Here is a 17,299-nt window from a genome sequence, read left to right on the forward strand (position 1 = left end):
TAAATGCATGAGCTTCGTAAAAGTATAATTTGAGGCAGAGCTGTTGCATTAGTTTGCACAGGTGTTCCTAATAAAGTGCTGAGTTTATAATGTAAATATATATATACATAAAGCTAACACATTTATATCCTGCAGCTGCTAAAACTTGCTCTCCCCTCTCAATACCGGTTTTATCTCAACGTGCAAAAACAGATACATAGAGGTTAAATAGAGCAAAACAAGCCGCTAAAAGCCACATAAAAAAGTACTTTTGATACTTTAACAGTTCCGTGACTAACGGCTAACCGTCATTCGCCATCACTGCCTGTGCCTAGCTTGTCTTTTCCAACTCAGCTACACTGACAGTTAGCCGCTTGAAGTTCGTAAAAACCGTCTAACATGTCAAAGAAGGGAACAATGTTGACAACAAACGTTTATCCTACTTTTTAAAGTCAGCGCTGAACAGTCCAAAGGCGGCTCCGGAGCTGGAGGAGGTCGGGGTACTCTCCTGCCCCGCTTCCACCGCTGTCTCCGCTCCTCCTTGGTCGTTGTACAAAGCGCCCGTCGACATGCTCCTCATTTAAAAGACGAGTAGACGTATTCTGCTCCTCTATCGAGCTACAAACAGCTCATAAACTTGTCGGTATGTTAGTGTAACGTAGCGTTATTAAAGTTCCCTGCAAAGACAAACTTCTCCGAGATTTCACCCCAACTTTTTTTTTTTTTTTCTTTTCGTACACGCAGTAGCGGAAGTGTGAGCTGGACAAGTTGGTGTCACATGACTGGGCTTCAGCTGCTAACGGGCTGTAGAGCTAAATCAACTAGAGCCACTACAACACACTGATCTCTGCTTTCTATGACTGATACAGGGGCGGATTTAGAGATTTGAGGGCCCCAAGCAATTTCTATCTTTATTTTCACCCTTTCTCTAACTGGAAATGCTGGTATTGGCAGTAGTAGAAGGAATATTCAAAACTTTTTCCTTAAAGATCTCCTCCAGACATGTTTTAAGATGTATAAAAAATACTTTGAATAATAATTTGTGTTTTTACACTAAAAAAAAGTTCAATTACCTGGTTAGAAATTCTCCCTCATTAAAAATACAGAATCTATGAATATGTTATTATTTTTCATTCAAAAATTTGAACTGCTGGACACAAGATGTCTCCTACTTTGGTGAAATGTGAAGGGATGCCCTAAAGACTTTGGACTGGTTCTGCAATGCAGGGTTTTTTTTTTTAACTCTCTAATTGTTTCCATCCAGTTTTAACAACAAAACCTGGGAGACTGTCCTCAGTCTCTATGAGCGAAGCGTTTAGAGACTGACTTGTGAGTGTTTGTGCTTCAACTTTCCACATCACACGAGTGTAAGTTGCATATTGGACCAGGATCAGTTTCCAAAATTGTAATGTCACAAATCATACTTTTAGGGTACACCCCTTTAATTTAAGCCCCTTTCACACATGCAGTCTATCCCTGAAATGTTCAGGAACATTACATGCATGCTATTAAAAAGACAAATACATTCATAAAAGTTGGTGAACTCTTTAAGTAAAGGCGTAGACTGCTCCTCCACCTCGAGGTGTAATTATCAGTTTTACCGCTTGAGCACTGGGAAACCTGTAGCGTCAATTTCCCACCTCAAGATCTAAGCCTCTTTCACACATAGTTCCCGGTAGATTATTGGGATAACCTTTCAGGCACAGCTAGTTATTTTCACTTTTCACACATGCAGCCACATTCAGGAACATTTCTGTCTTGCGCCTTTTCACACATGCCATGGCAATGCTGGAATAGATGGGGCAAGGGACAGTCCAGCAGATGGCAGCAATGCAACTCAACAGATGAAGAAGAAGAAGATTGGGCAAGTGTACCTGCGCCACTGAGCAACTTTCATAAGAATGAATGGGGCCCCGCCTCCGACGCGTTATCCAGATCTCTTTATACAGTGTGAAGTGTACACAGTGGAAGACGTCTCTTATTATTTTCAGGAACCCGGTGGGCAAGGAGCTGTTTTTGTCCAGTGCCAATGTTCTTGCAATGTATATATATTCAACAAGTTTGCAAGACAAATCACCTGCAAAAGCATTGGCAAGGCAACCATAAACTAATCACAGATTCAAATACGCCATCAACGGAGTCTAGTGATTGGTTTGTTCACGCCGTGTGAAAGCGTCTTTCATCAGACAGACGTAACCCTTTCCGTGTTTGTCCCTGCAATGTTACTGCTGTCATTCACAGCACAGCTGTACCAGCACTTTCCCTGAAATGTTACTAGGTCTTGAGGTGGGAAATTGGTGGTTGCTACAGATTTCCCTGAATATCGATCCCTGCTCCCATTCACACATGACCCCATGCAGGAAATGTTCCTGAACATTTCAGGGATAGACTGCTTGTGTGAAAGGGGCTCTAGTAACATTTCAGGGAAAATGCCAGTGCAGCTGTGTTGTGAATGAAAGCAGTAACATTGCAGGGACAAGCACGTAAAGGGTTACGTCCATCTGACGCTTTCACGTGGAGTGAGCGAACCAATCACAAGACTCCACTGATGACATGTTTAGATTTTTTTTAGATTTTTAATGAGCACAGAGAAACTTTCCCCTTCAGCATACATATGTGAAAACAGCCTTTAAGTGTCATCATTCTGCACAGTGAAGCTGAAACATTCAACTGCAGTAACAAGAAGAAAAACATATTTTTGAGTGGAGGGGAACTTTAAGTAAAACTATTAACACCACACAGTGAAAATGCTTTAAAAGTAAAAGTCCTGCATTCAAATTTTTACTTTAAAGTGTTAACTTGTGTTCTATGTGGAGCTTTTAATTCCTATATAATGCTGGATAGTTTAATCAATGGTAATGCATCATATTTTATTTGTTATATTTTGTGAGAAAGATCTGAATGTGCAACGTAACCAGTAACATCTATCTGCCAGGTAAATGTGGTGGTACAATGTTCTCCTCTGAAGTAGACGAAAGAAAGAAAGAAAGAAAGAAAGAAAGAAAGAAAGAAAGAAAGAAAGAAAGAAAGAAAGAAAGTCCCAAAGGTAAATTTTATTTGGTTGACTTTTACCTTATAAATTCACTATTGCAAAATATGTGGACATTGCAGACATTGCAAGACATTTTTGTAACCACCAGAAAGAATGTATTCCTCATCTTTTCTTGCACTGTGATGCGGTACAGATCTTTTGACCGATATATGTATATATATATGTGTGTGTGTGTGTGTGTGTTGCAAGGTCAACAACAGCACTACAGTTCTTATCAGAGAGGAAGAAAGCGAACAAAAACTGCATACTCATCTAACGTCTTTTTTACACAAAATAACAGTAGTTTTAGCCTCTTTTTTATTTCCTCAGACAGTGTTTCCCTGTTGAGCTGCAGTGTAGTATAGTATAGTAATATAAAAAGGGACTTTGGCACTAAAAAGACTGTAACATTGAAAGATATCTACTTGATTTGACTCATTTGGACACTTTGAAGCTTCATATTAGCTTCTTATTAACTTTTTTTAATTTTATTTTGCTTTTTATTGGCTGTTTTGACAATTGTATATCACAACAGAATTAAGTGCTTAAAGGAAAGAAAGTAAGCAAACAAGCAAGAAAAAAAAAAACAACAAAAATACATCCAAGCTCGAAACAGTTTCCATTAGATTCATAATTAAGACCGACATCTCTATCATCCGAGGGAGTCTTTTACTATATTTTTCTTTTACAGCACCAAGGCTCATTTTGACCAATTGATTCACAAATAAAGAGAAAAAAGTAACAATAAATGAATGATATAATAGTAATGGAGGTATGAAAAACTACACTTTCACTTGTTAACTTCAATAAGATATCTCACCTGACATTTCTCACCTTTGAAGTGTACAGCCTGTTAATGTTAGGGGCAAAACAAACATTCAACAAGAAAATATAATTAAGTTTCCATAAGAAAATAAACTTTTAAATACATTTTTGCACAGAAGGAGGCTTGTGGATTTTGTCCCCCATCACTTACATTGGATCTTCTATTGGTCTAATGTATTTTAAGGTTTATTAAGCCACATTTTCCTTCACTAAGGATTCTCGTTCAGACACTATGGGCCCAAAAAAAGCAATAGCTGTATTGGACACGTGTGACTGTCATCTCAACTGTAACTACAGTTAGTCAATATGCCACATTAGTCAATATGTTCTCATACTGGAAGTGATGTGATCTTGATACTTGTGGCAAGAAAAATGTATTTCACTGCTCATTTGGGCGTCTGACTGTTGTTTTAAGACTTTGTGAACCCGTCTTTCATATATTTATTTATTTTTTCTCTCAACTTTATTTGTCAAAATTGGAAATACACAACATGTTATTATATTTTTCTGACACAAGAACAATTCCTTTTACTGTCAACTTTTATATTTTGATGGCTAAATTTTATCTCCACAAGCGTAAATTATCTAAATCACCACCTAGTTTGCTTCCTTTCCTTGCAGAAATTCTAATTCTCCTGCAATCCTGAAGCCATATGAAGAACCCCAGAAGTGCCTCGACACTCAGGACTTACTTATGCACTTTTATTTATTTATTTACTTTATTTACTTATTCATTGTCTTCAATGAACCTGTCCTTAAAGTCCCCCTGCACTCAAAAATCTGTTTTTCTTCTGGTTCCTGCAGTTACATGTTTGAGCTTCACTGTGCAGAATGATGTTTGTGTAGAGTTTGTTTTCACTTTCATCTGCTGAAAGTGGAGAGTTTCTCTGAGCTCATTTAAAATCCAAGTTTAAGGGGCGGGCCTACGAGCATGATTTGTGACATCACAACTAGTTTGGAAGCAGATCCTGGTCCAATATTCAACTTATACGGGTGTGATGTGGAAACTTGAAGACTCCAGTGCACTAGATTCACAAGTCAGAATGGGAGTCAGAGAATGTCAGAGAATGGGAGGACAACATAATTTCCGATAAGGCGTATAGTGATGTCACACTTCCGCCATTAAGAAGTTGGAGTTTACTTTTGAATGGGAGCGTGTCCGTGTTATAAGTGTCCTTTTGGGTGCCGAAACCGTGGCCTCAATAAAGCTACAGCTCAAGTATGAAGTTTTTCGTCTAGTGTTCATCCCTTCTTCTCTAACGACTCCCCAGAGAGATCAACCATATCTCTACAGGGTGTAGGTTTGTTAGCGGCAGTCCATTTAGGAATCCCCAGATTTCGGTAGATTTCCGATTGTCTGGTATTGCGACACTACCAGGACACAAACACTGAGAATGGACTTTTCAGTGAAGTAGGAGACATCTTGTGTCTAACAGTTAAACTTAAGCAATGAAATACGTAAGGGATAATCAAGGAGTAAGGCGTCGGGTGGTTCTTCACCTCCACATTGTGCCTTAAAACCATTTAACGCACACCTACAAGTTGATTATCCCGCTTATACCACGGTCATTTGCCTACTATATATCTGTGTAATCTGTGTTCGTTTGTTCTTTTTGTTCTTTTGTCTTTCGGTAGAGAAAGTGTCTCAGTAACTGCCCATTTTGTTACCTTTTTTTTTTTTTTTTTTTGAATGTATCTCATCCTTCTCTTCCTCTATCATTTTAAGCCCTACAGCTGTCAGTTTTCGCTTGGCTTCTTTCTTTTCTTCTCCGTTTCATTTTTCCTCTGCTGCGTCTCATTCTTCAAAACTTCATAACGAGTAAGCTGTTGACCGCTGTGCTCTTTAATGTTGCTATGGTTACAGGTTGGGTAGCGGATGAATTTCGAACGGTGATTAAACTTGAGCCGAACTACTTGTGCGATAAACGGTTTTAACCCACACCTGCCGGCCAATCAGAAAATAGTTTTCACCCAGACCATGGTATAAATTTGCATATTTAATGATTATTGGATGAATTTTTAATGAGGGATAAGGATTAGATGTAATTTTAAGGATTTTAACAAGATAATTGAGCTGTTTTTTTATGGAAAACACAAATTATCATTCAAAGTGGAGTATTTTATATACATCTGAAACAGGTCTAGAGGGGATCTTTAAGTTTTCTTTACATTAGGACGTGACGTTACTTTACTTCCGTTTAACGTCTCATTTTTCATCGCCTTGACCCGTTGCCGGTGACCAATCTCCCTCCTCCAGAAGGATCTCTGAGCTCCGTGTACACAGTAGTCAACATTTGACTTTTACTTCCGACCGTGTCATCTCTTGCGTCTGCTGCAAAAAAAAGAAGCAAGTGGTTTATTTTGGAAGTAACGCTGAGCTCTAACTTTGGCTGTGTAAAACACATTTAAACGAATCGAGTCACCCTCTTTAGCAGGATGTCAGATTTCGACAGCAACCCGTTCGCGGACCCGGAGTTAAACAACCCGTTTCAGGTAACGTCAGCTAGCTACGTTAGCCACATTAGCATTAGCTGCTGCATTATTTCACATTAATAAATCACCAGGCGGACGTTACTGTGTGACGCTGCCGTGTTAAATCTGCTTGAGTTAAACTACAGTAACAGCAGCTGACTTAAGACGTTAATTCACTTGTTGGCAGGCTTTAGTTAATGTTTGACACTTTCTCTTGGTATATTTTTTGCCTGAGTGAAGTGACAGGACATGTAAAGGTAACAGACAGGTGTTGGCTAGCTTGATGTTTTGTGTAAGCCTTCCTGATGATACAGCAGGTGTAGTTCAGACTGCAGCAGGGTGGGAAGGTTGGTTATAGATATACGATATTTCCACTTTTCAGTTTTAACTTTCAACCTGTCTGACAACCTTCCCTTCATATAGACTTTGTAACAGGCACCTATTTGTATTTATTGCTGTTCAAAGGTTTGATTTCTTTGCCTGACTAATTGCTTTAATAGATTGAGCATTTAAATGATTTTTAAAGGACGTTGTTTGCAATTTTTCATCTCAAAAGGTGCCCAAGTGAGCATTTAAAAAGGTTTTTATTGCTATAATCATTCCTCCTGTTCATACTGACCATTAGAAGATCCCTTTATAATGCACTTACAATGTTAAGCAATGGGGGGCCAAAATCCACAGTCCTCCTTCTGTGCAAAAATGTATTTAAAAGTTCATTTGAAGGAGTCAAATCAAGTAGATATCTTTCAACATTACAGTCGTTTCAGTGCCAACGTCTCTCTTTTTGTTACTATACTTCCACCGCAGCTCAACAGGGAAACATAAAGAGGGAATTTGCTGCTAAAAAGATTGTAAATGTGTCAGACATCCTCTCGACATGACTAACTCAGACCGCGGAAGCCTCATATAAGCTTCAGATAAACTTTTAAATACGTTTCTGCACAAAATGACTGTGTGGACACACTGTGGATTTTGGCCTCCATCACTTCCATTGAAAGCACATTTTAAGGGGATCTTTTAATAGCCAGTATGAACAGGAGGAATGATTACAGCGAAGAAAACCTCTTTCACTGTTCATATGTTATTTTAAGACACACTTGAAAAATTAAGCCTGAAATAAGATTGGTTCCCCATACAGGGCTTTCTGTTCTAAACCAGAGATGATAATAAATAACCCAATCTGAGGTTCGGGATTTTTAGGGGATGATTCTTAAATAGAAAAAATGAAAATAGGATATAAAAACAGTAATTTGAATGACTCTGAAGAACTGGCTCTCAAAAATAGAGAAGTAAATGAAAGCGGAACACAACTTGATGGTTGTATAGTTGCACATGTTTTCACCGTCATGCCTTCGTTATGCTGTTGGCTTTATTTAGGCCTCCGTCTATAGGCAGTCTTGTGTTTACAGACTCTTGTCATGGAGGAAGCATGCGTTTGATCGTGTGCTCCTCAGCCCCTTCAGCGCCTGCCTCCTACAGACTGCTGCACTCTACACCTCCACCTCTGTATCTCTCAGGTGCACTAAACATGGGCAGCAACTAATGAGTGTTTTCATTAAAGCTGAAAAAATGTAGATAATTCATCAACGGGAAGTAAATCTGCAACTATTTTGATAAGTGAATCTTTTAAATTGTTTTTAAAGCAAATATTGCAAAAAAAATCACTGGTTGCAGCTACTTAAATGTAGAATATTTGATAGGTTTGTTAGTCTTTTATGAAATTCAAATGATATATTTGGGTTTTGGACTGTTGGTCGGACAAAACAAGCAATTTGAGTATGTTTGGGATTTGGGAAATTGTAATGTGCATGTCAGATGATTCGATAATGGAGATAATAGTGAGTTGCAGCTTTAATTATTCATTATGGATCAACATATTGATTAGATTTAAGGTAAATAACTTGGTCTGTGACATGTCAAACATTGTTGTAATGCTCTTTAGAGCTCAGTGTGATTCATTAAGATTGTTGTCATAGTAAAACAAGACAAAATATTCATTTTATAAAGATATTATACAAAAACAAAAACCGTTTTCAGTATCTATGGTATTCTTAATCAATGAATGAATAGACAGATATTTAACTAATTCATTTACCTTTGATTCAGTGACATAAAATGTCTTTTATTAGTTAATATAGTCTGGTACAGATATTCTTGTGCACGAGTACGTGGCTACAATAAATGATTTCTCCCATTTTAGAGGCTTCAATTTATCACAGAAATGTTCAAAAAAAAGAAAAAAAAAGTTTCCACCTTCTCTCTGCATCAGAATGTGATGGTGAAAGATGCTGACGGCACAGTTTGACCGTTCAGACGCATGAAAAGTGAATTATTCATGGAGCCCCATTAACATAGTGACATGACTGGTGAACTCCTGCTGTGCTGCCTTTTTTTTTTGTCATTTGATGGCTCACACTTTTTTTTTTTTTTTTTTTTTTTTTGCCTGAAGAGAAATGGAGCTTTATTCCCTCCTCTGAGCTATCGTCAATAGTTCATGAAAACATATGGTGCCGTCATGGCGACATGTGGCGCTAGGGTCCCCGCAGGCGCCTTTCCTCCTCAATTTTTATCATTCCCAGTCATGCTGTTTTGGCCTATTTCTCTGGATGTAAGCTAATTAGAGAAATCAGGCTCCCGTGTCAGTTAATAAAAAAAAACCCTGCATGGAAACACAGGTATCACATTGTACCGTCTCGCTAGCTTAATCAAATGAGAAATGTTGCACAGTCTGTACAGAGCCTGTTACATATTGCGGCTTCGCCTTAAAAGGCAGCGCTGTAGGCAAACTGTTGAAGTCTTGGATAAAGTGTCATCAACTTGTGAGATTTTCTGCACCTGCCCATGCAGAACAGAGCCTGTTATAGTTTCAGCTACATCAGGACCACAAGAGATCCAACTTCACCAGTCGGTGCGTTGTTAGGTGACAGGAAACACATAAAATAAGTCACTTGTGCAACAGGTGAAGCAGGCACGGTTTGATTTGAACTATAGATTTCAAGTTGAGAACTTAACACTCAGTGATTATGCATGTATTTGTTAGGCTGCGCAATAGGGCGATATTAAACTTTAAACACAACACACCCTGAATTATTTATGACCCCGGTCTGGTGACAAGTTGCAGTCTGTTTGTGTGGCAGAGGAAGAGAGATGCTCCTAGAAATTTAAGAGTGTGAGAGACGCTGCTAGAGGACGACACGGAGTACCGGATAAGGATAGCACTTCAGGGATACGCAGATTGGATGTTAATCTTGAGCAGCAATTTGAATGAAACTAGCAGCTGATGGTAAGCTTATTCTAACCGCATGAATAGGAATTTTCCATGCAAATAAAGCCAGAAGATACTAAACGTTGTATTTTTTTAGAGTGTGGCCTGTTACTCAGTGGGAGTTGTAGACAAATACACCCTGTAAGTAAATATAGCTGCACTGCAGTGTTTTTAGCCACTCATCCTTAAAATATGTCAGTGAATGTTCTGGCTTCATCCTATTTTTGTGTGTTTACATCAGAGCTGCAACAATAAGTCCATTAATTGTCAAGTATTTTCATGATCGATTAATCGTTTGGAGTCATTTTTTTTAAAGAAAAAAAATGTCTCATGTGAATGTTTTCTGGTTTCTTTAGTCTTCTGTGACAGTAAACTGATTATATTTGGATTGTGGACAAAACAAGACATTCGAGGAGGTCATGTTGGGCTTTGGGAAACATTTTTCACCATTTTCTGACATTTTATAGACCAAACAACTTATCCATTAATTGAGAAAATAATCAACAGATTAAACAGTAATGAAAATAATGGTTAGTTGCAGCCCTAGTTTACATAGTACAGCTGTCGCTCACTTGCCTGTGTGAGCGAGGCTGTTTAAATATGTTTGTCTCGCAAATCAACAACGTGGTTAAAAGGATCAGAAAGTGCCTGAGCAGTTGTTTTTTTTTTGTGTGTGTGTGTAGTGTAGCAGAAAAACACAAAGTCTCCCTTTTTTTTAATTTTTTATTTTTTATTTCTGTCTTTAGCAGCGAGCAGCATTCACCCCTCACCCATCTGAAACTCACGGACACGGCTATTTATAGACAGCTTCTCGTGAAGATTATTGGAATCATCCCGTCTTTGCCAGTATTGAATTATAGGCCTGTTGCATGTTGAATAAAGAGTGCTGTTTGGCCTTGATCTGGCAGAATAATGGAGGGTTTTTACGCTCACATTGGGCCATTTTTTATCTTACCGTAGAGATTTCCACTGGTGTCCTTGGTTTAAAAAAAAAAAAAAAAAAAAAAAATACAAGGATAGACATGTCAAGATTGTGGTATTCTCATACCAACGTTATTCATCTCTTTTGTGAAGCCTTTTTCCTCTACAGTCTATATTCAGCTGTTTTTTTTCCTCTTCTTTTAAATCTATGTTTTTTTTTCAGGATCCATCAGTGACACAAGTAAGACAGACGGCTCCTCCAGGGTTAGAGGAGTACAATCCCTTCTCAGATGCCAAACCAGTAAGTACTTTTACATTTCATCCAGTAGCGCTGAGCTGCATACATGAAATAGATTTACAGAACATCTACTGGCAACATTCACAGCACTCAGAGGAATTTTTTTTTTTTTTAAGCTCTAAAGTGATTCCTCTTATTTCTGATGTTCACATAACTGTGAGAAATATAACATTTTTAATTAAAAATGATGGAAAAATAAGACGATTCCCTGTGCAAGAGATATAAATCCCAGCACTCGTTAGTCTTACACATTGACATCAAATCTAACACATGTGTCACCAGAGATGTAATTACACTGCACAAATCACACAAAAAAACGAGGAACTTTATAATTCAAAGTCAGTCCCGGTTTATTGCTTAGCTCTTGTTCTCACTGTGAAATGACTTACTGCTTCACTGTCAGCTGTAAAGATATCAGTGTTTGACTATAAATACATGTATGTTTCCTCCGTAGACGCCTCCGGTTATGGCAGCAAAGACTGCAGCGCCGTCCACCAACACACAACCCGCCATCATGAGTCCCACAGAGGAGCCTCCAGCCTACTCGCAATCTAGAGGACAGGTATGTTGGATGTCATACAGCCCCCAAAAAAACCACTTTGTCATTAGATTTATATTTTCTAGTCCAACAGACACGTCTTTACATCTTCACCATGCTGATGTTATTGTTAGTGAAGATGTACACGTATATAAGATGAGGTTCTGATGGTGTACTGAAGGTAGAAAATGCATTAACACGACTGCTGGTTTCACGCTGAGTTTGTGGATAGAAACGTTGTTCCCCCAGGAGACGGTTCCTGTGTTTGGGCTTCCTAGCTGAGGGGAGACACCGAGTCTGAGAGACATCCAGGCAGGAAATAACTTGAAATATCTTGTTTGAAGGCTCCTGGGAACATGTCGCTGTGATGTCTCTCCTCCCGCTAGTGCAAGAACTGCCATTTATTCTGAAATATAGAGAATTCTTAGTGAGCAGACAAACACGTCTCTCACACACACACACACACACACACACACACTCCTGTATTCGTAGCAGAGAGTTGACATCTGTTCTGCGTGTGTACAGGAGCAGTCGAGAGCAGCTGCTGAGCTGTTGAGGAGACAGGAGGAGCTGGAGAGGAAGGCTGCAGAGCTGGACCGGCGGGAGAGAGAGATGCAGTCCCTCAGTGCTTCAGGAGGTTAGCAGCAGCAGCAGCAGCAGCAGCCAGCAAACAGCTGTCACAACTAAAGATGATACACTTTCTAAATCCATACAGGCTCAAAACGAATTTTTCCAACAGCAGGTCAAGTGCAGCTTTTTCTGCTGGGCTTGATCATTTTAACCACAATTGTTTGAGGGAATAGTTTGATATTTTGGGATTTTAAATGCTTATTTATATTTGGGGAGTTTTGCAGAGAGTTAAGAGGAAAAGATGGAAACTACTTGTGTCTTTTTGGTTAATATGAAACTAGATCGAGGAGGTGATTATCTTAGCTTAGCAGAAAACAGGAAACAGCTAGCCAAAGATTAAAAATCAGTCCACCAGCGTTTCTCGGTGTTATAAATTAACACGTATCTTGTTTGTTTGATCTGTACACAAACATAAATGTTAAAATGACACGTTGTACTTTTAAGGAGGAATCACTCGCTGTAACTGTTTGTTAACTAAGACGTCAGTGTGAGGCTGCCAGACATCAAGCAGAGACTCTTATGAAGTCACTGCACAATTTGATTTGGAAATAATAGTTACAATAGTTCTAGTAACATGTCAGATTTAGATGTTTAACTTTAAGTAAAGCTAGTTGCCTGCTGGCTCTTGCTTCATATTTAACATACAGACACAAGAGGCGACTATTTCTTTAAATTCCCATAGATTCACTACAGAGTTTGTGTATATTGGCCACTGTTTTCTATTTCAAACCCCATCAGGATCAAAACATTGCATCTCCCTCGATTCTCAGGGGCTATGTTTGTCTCATCTGAAGGTGCTGCGCTTTCTCTGTGACTACATTTACATGCAGACCAGAATCCAGGAAGAAAATCAGAGGATGTGTTTTACTGTTCATGTGCTGCAGCGACACGCAGCTAGTCAGTAACCACATTCCTCTCACTGATGTTTTTAAGTGTAGACTATTAATAATACTGTATGGGATCCTTCTGAAAGAGTAGCAGGTACAACATGAACTCACATCTCTTGTAAAAACTTGACTTGTTCCTGTTTTCAGGCAGGAAAAACAACTGGCCCCCCCTCCCAGAGAAGTTCCCAGTGGGTCCCTGTTTCTACCACGACATCACCGTGGACATTCCTGTAGAGTTTCAGAAGACGGTTAAGATCATGTACTACCTCTGGATGTGTGAGTAGTTTGTTTTTATCTTCTCATATTTGAAGGGGCCAATGAATTAATCCACAGATCAAGTGAGTGCAGAGTTAAAAACATGTAGCCAGAATAAGCTAACAGTCATGAAATAAATCACTACTGAGCCTCCTGAAGGCTTTGCAGTCTCCAAATATCAGTGAGGAGACGACTTTATACCCTTTGACTTTGTAACTGATGTCCTGATTTCTTGATTATCTTGTTCTGACATCAGATTTGGTTTCTGTGAACATTGAAATTATTGCACAAAGGGTTATGATGTGAAAACTTGCATATTAGTAAAACATATTGTAGGATGTGAATGTTGTCATGAAATCAAAAAGAAAAGAAATAAGTGGTTACTGAGAAATGTGTGAGTGAATCTGTAAAATGATGACATTTACCCTCCACATTTGAAACAAGGAGAATGAAAAGATAAAGTCTTAAATTTGGGCTGGACGATATACACAAACTCAAATATGACAATATTTTTGACCAAATACCTTGATATAATGACTAACAGGGTAAAATTAACTAATAAAACAGCTACAACAGTCTGATAAGTTCAGAAAGTTACATCATTTACTGTGATGCAGCCTTTAGAAAACACGTCATATTATGATATCTAAGACGATATCAAGTGTCATATAACGATATTGACATAACATCAATATATTACCCAGTCTTATCTTTAATTGCATTTAATGCAATAAATGACCTGGTTCCAGTTAATATTATATTCATTACTGTACACAGACAGTAATGAATGTGTAGATTTAAACATAAGATCTTTATTATTGTACAAACCTGCTTTTATAATTATTTCTTTAACAAGTTACTACATTTGTATTACTAATGAATAATTATAATCTTATTTATAGAGAACTTTTCAAAACCCACATTACAAAGTGCTTCAGCAGAGCAGCAAAATAAAAAAGGATGAATCATAAAATCATTAGATTAAAACAAACAACAGATAAAACCAACATGGTGTAATGAAAATAATTGTTATTTGCAGAGACTCAGCCTTGGGAACAGTCTGCAAACATTCTGTCTCCTAGTTTTCAGCCTCTGGAACAGATTAAAAAAAACCTCATAAAAGGTCAGAGGTCAGAAATATATGAGAGAAAGAGACCACGAAGAGCCTTTAGAGTCATCAGTAAGATCTTCAAAAAAATTCTAAAACATAGTGAGAGTTGGTGTAAAGAGGCTAAAACCTCCTCAACCCCGTCTAAATAAGAGCAACTGCTTCTCCTCCCTCTGACTTTACAGATTAGTCCTAATAGTGTTAAAAACGATCATTTGCATCTGTGATCCGGTGGATGAATGAATGGCCTCCTGTGGAATTCTGAAGCCACATGACGAAGGCACGTGGTGCAGTCATGTGGCCCCGATGAAGTGCCTCAGTCAGATGATCGCTCAGAGGTCGGTTTAGATACAGACTTCAGAGAGCAGCGTAGACTTTAAAGGACTCTCCCTCCCTCTTTCTCTTTTAGTTTCTTACAGATTAGCATCAATAAAAGCAAAGAATTTCACAGTATATTTGCTAAAGAAAAAATAAACAGAAAACTGGATCTTTTTGCAGCTGAAGTAGAGAAGGATCTCGATCACACATCAGCGCATGCAAATGTCTCCCGTTCCGCCCCCGCTCAGCTCCGCTAGGTCAACCAGCAGGAGAATGTCATATTTCACACTGAGGTGTTAACTGGTAGCTCTGAAGTTAAACAGGCCGTGTGTTACTGTACAGCAGAACGCCTTTAACCAAGCAGGCACTATCAGGACCACAAGAAAAAAATGGTAGAGATTAATTATTAAATGTGTGTGTGTGCCCTGTTCTCAGTCCCGCACAGTGTTACATGCTAAAATATTAAGTGTTTCCTCGGCTCAGCAGGACACTGGACGCTGCTGCAGCAGCCAGCTAAACAGCCCAGTTTCCAGGCTCTCTGACACAACGGTGACATGCCAAAGCTACCACACTGTCCCACTTTCACTAAAAGCTCTATCTAGATCTTTATAGGTTTGTTTTCTTTTTTCTTTTTTCCCCCCTCAGTTCATACTGGGACGCTGCTGGCCAACATGATCGGCTGCCTCGCCTGGTTCTGCGTGGATGCTGGACGCGGGGTGGACTTCGGCCTGGCCATCCTCTGGTTCTTGCTCTTCACACCCTGCTCGTTCGTCTGTTGGTACAGACCACTTTATGGAGCTTTCAGGTAGACGACACATCTGCAACTGATGGTTATTTTCATCATCGATTTAAATTACAGATTATTCTTTGATTAATCGATTAGTTGTTTGGTCTATAAAATATCAGAAAATAGTGAAAAATGGCCATTATTAATTCACACAGCCCAGGTGACATCAGCAGATGTCTTGTTTTGTCCGACCAACAGTCAAAAACCCAAAAAAAGACAAAAAAAACCTAAAAAATCCTCACATTTGACAAGTTGGAACCAGCTAACTTTTAAAAAAAGACAAACATGATAACTTCAAGTGTACAAGCGCAACATTTCAGCTGTTTATGGTCACTGTTGTTGTTCACATCCTGTTTTTGTTTTCTTCTTCTTCTCTCTGCAGGAGTGACAGTTCGTTCAGGTTTTTTATCTTCTTCTTCGTGTACATCTGTCAGTTTGGCGTCTACGTCCTCCAGTGTATCGGCATCACCGGTTGGGGCGCCAGGTGAGGAAACGGGGCCAGAAGATACTAAAAAAAAACAATTAGTGTTTCAGATTTTCAGTTGTTTCAGTGCCACCTTCTTTGAAATGTTCAGTGTCGTGTATTATAACCTGGTTTTAAATGTAGATGTGTTTGTTTGTTAGGATTCACTTATTAATTTAAGTTTTTTTTAATACTTATATCAAATCTGCACCCAGTGAATGTTGACTAGAACCTTAAATTAAATATATATTGTTGATCCTGGTGAAATCTGGCAATATTCTTCTATTTTTTTTGTCAACAAATCCCTTGAAAAGATGAAAACCAACAACGTGTTTGTCCGTCTCTAGATATTTTCCAACTTCTCCACCCTGTCTGTGACTCTCAACCCTGAGCTCATTGGTTCCTTTCATTTCATTTTTAAAAAAAGGCTCAATGATTCCTTAAAACAGCCTGGAACTGTGATTTTTAGTAACCATTACTCAAACAGAGGAAAAAGTACATTTGTTGGGGACTATTTTCAGCTACAGATGAATACACATTCGGTGCTTTAGTGACTATTTCCAGCAGCAGCAGGGGTGGTGTGTGTGTGTGTGTGCGCGTGTGTGTGTGTTTTCATGGTAAAGAAAGAACATGTCACTCAGTGCCACAGTGTAACTCACTGACATGTTTTAATAGCTTTTGCACAGAGGAATAATAAATATCAGGCTTTGGATAAACACACAACACTTGCTCAGAGTGAGAAAATGATTTCATGTTGACTTAAATGACTTTCTTTTCCTTTCAGTGGGTGGATCTCTGCTTTGACTGGCCTGAATCGGAGCATCCCAGTGGGCATCATAATGATCCTCATCGCCGCTCTGTTTACCTCACTGGCTGTCATGTCCCTCATCATGTTCAAAAAGGTGAAAACACAACAAACGTACTGTAGAAGAGTCGCCTCTGTTAATGTACGAGGAGGAGGAAAATGCTCAAAAAGCTGTTATTATAACCCTTTCATTTCAAAGTACTCTCCTTAAGGTGCTTAAAACTCCACCCTACTCCTGTCCTATCAATGGCTTCCAGGAATTTTTAGGAAATATGTTCTTTTTCTTTCATGTTCTTCTTTTTCTAACGCCCTCTTCTCCCTTTTTTGAAACTCCATCAGGTCCACGCGATGTACCGTACCACCGGCGCCAGCTTCGAGAAGGCCCAGCAGGAGTTCGCTACAGGCGTCATGTCCAACAAGACGGTCCAGACGGCCGCCGCCAACGCCGCCACCAGGGCCGCGACGGGAACCTTCAAGGAGCAGATCTGATCTGCCACCGCGGAGCCCTCTCATCTCTCTCCGTCCCACCTTCACCCCTTACCGTCCTCCCACCTCTCTTCCTCTCTCAGCGCGACACCCAGCTTTCCACCGAGCCAGCCGCCCTGTTTGAACACACGGAGAGTCCCCGCCCCCCCCCCCGTCCCCCCTCAACCTTCTGACAATATCTAACGGTTGAACATTCAAACAAGGCCTCGGCTCTCCGTCCTGCCCCGCCGA

General features: G+C 39.3%; 2 protein-coding genes across 3 annotated transcripts in view; one reads left to right on the forward strand and one right to left on the reverse strand.

Annotated features, from left to right (window-relative positions):
* Window positions 1-775, reverse strand: part of ap3b1a (adaptor related protein complex 3 subunit beta 1a) — a 66,112-nt gene extending 65,337 nt beyond the window's left edge. The window contains exon 1 of the mRNA XM_044333598.1: window positions 423-775. Coding sequence (XP_044189533.1) covers window positions 423-559 — 137 coding nt within the window. The 5' untranslated portion in view covers window positions 560-775. The remainder of the gene's footprint in view (window positions 1-422) is intronic.
* A 5,230-nt stretch (window positions 776-6,005) lies between these two features.
* scamp1 (secretory carrier membrane protein 1) lies at window positions 6,006-17,257 on the forward strand. Of its 2 annotated transcripts, none has more exons than XM_044334005.1 (9): window positions 6,006-6,328; window positions 10,717-10,794; window positions 11,246-11,353; window positions 11,855-11,966; window positions 12,994-13,122; window positions 15,173-15,332; window positions 15,697-15,798; window positions 16,562-16,679; window positions 16,922-17,257. In XM_044334005.1, exons 1-9 carry the CDS (start codon window positions 6,272-6,274, stop codon window positions 17,069-17,071), a joined length of 1,014 nt encoding a protein of 337 aa, XP_044189940.1. In that variant the 5' UTR covers window positions 6,006-6,271; the 3' UTR covers window positions 17,072-17,257. The 2 variants fall into 2 exon arrangements, with proteins under 2 accessions (XP_044189940.1, XP_044189941.1); XM_044334006.1 differs by lacking the exon at window positions 6,006-6,328 and adding an exon at window positions 9,429-9,590.
* The last annotated feature ends 42 nt before the right edge of the window (window positions 17,258-17,299 follow it).

Source organism: Thunnus albacares, chromosome 18, assembly GCF_914725855.1.
Source record: "Thunnus albacares chromosome 18, fThuAlb1.1, whole genome shotgun sequence".
NCBI classification, from domain to species: domain Eukaryota; kingdom Metazoa; phylum Chordata; class Actinopteri; order Scombriformes; family Scombridae; genus Thunnus; species Thunnus albacares.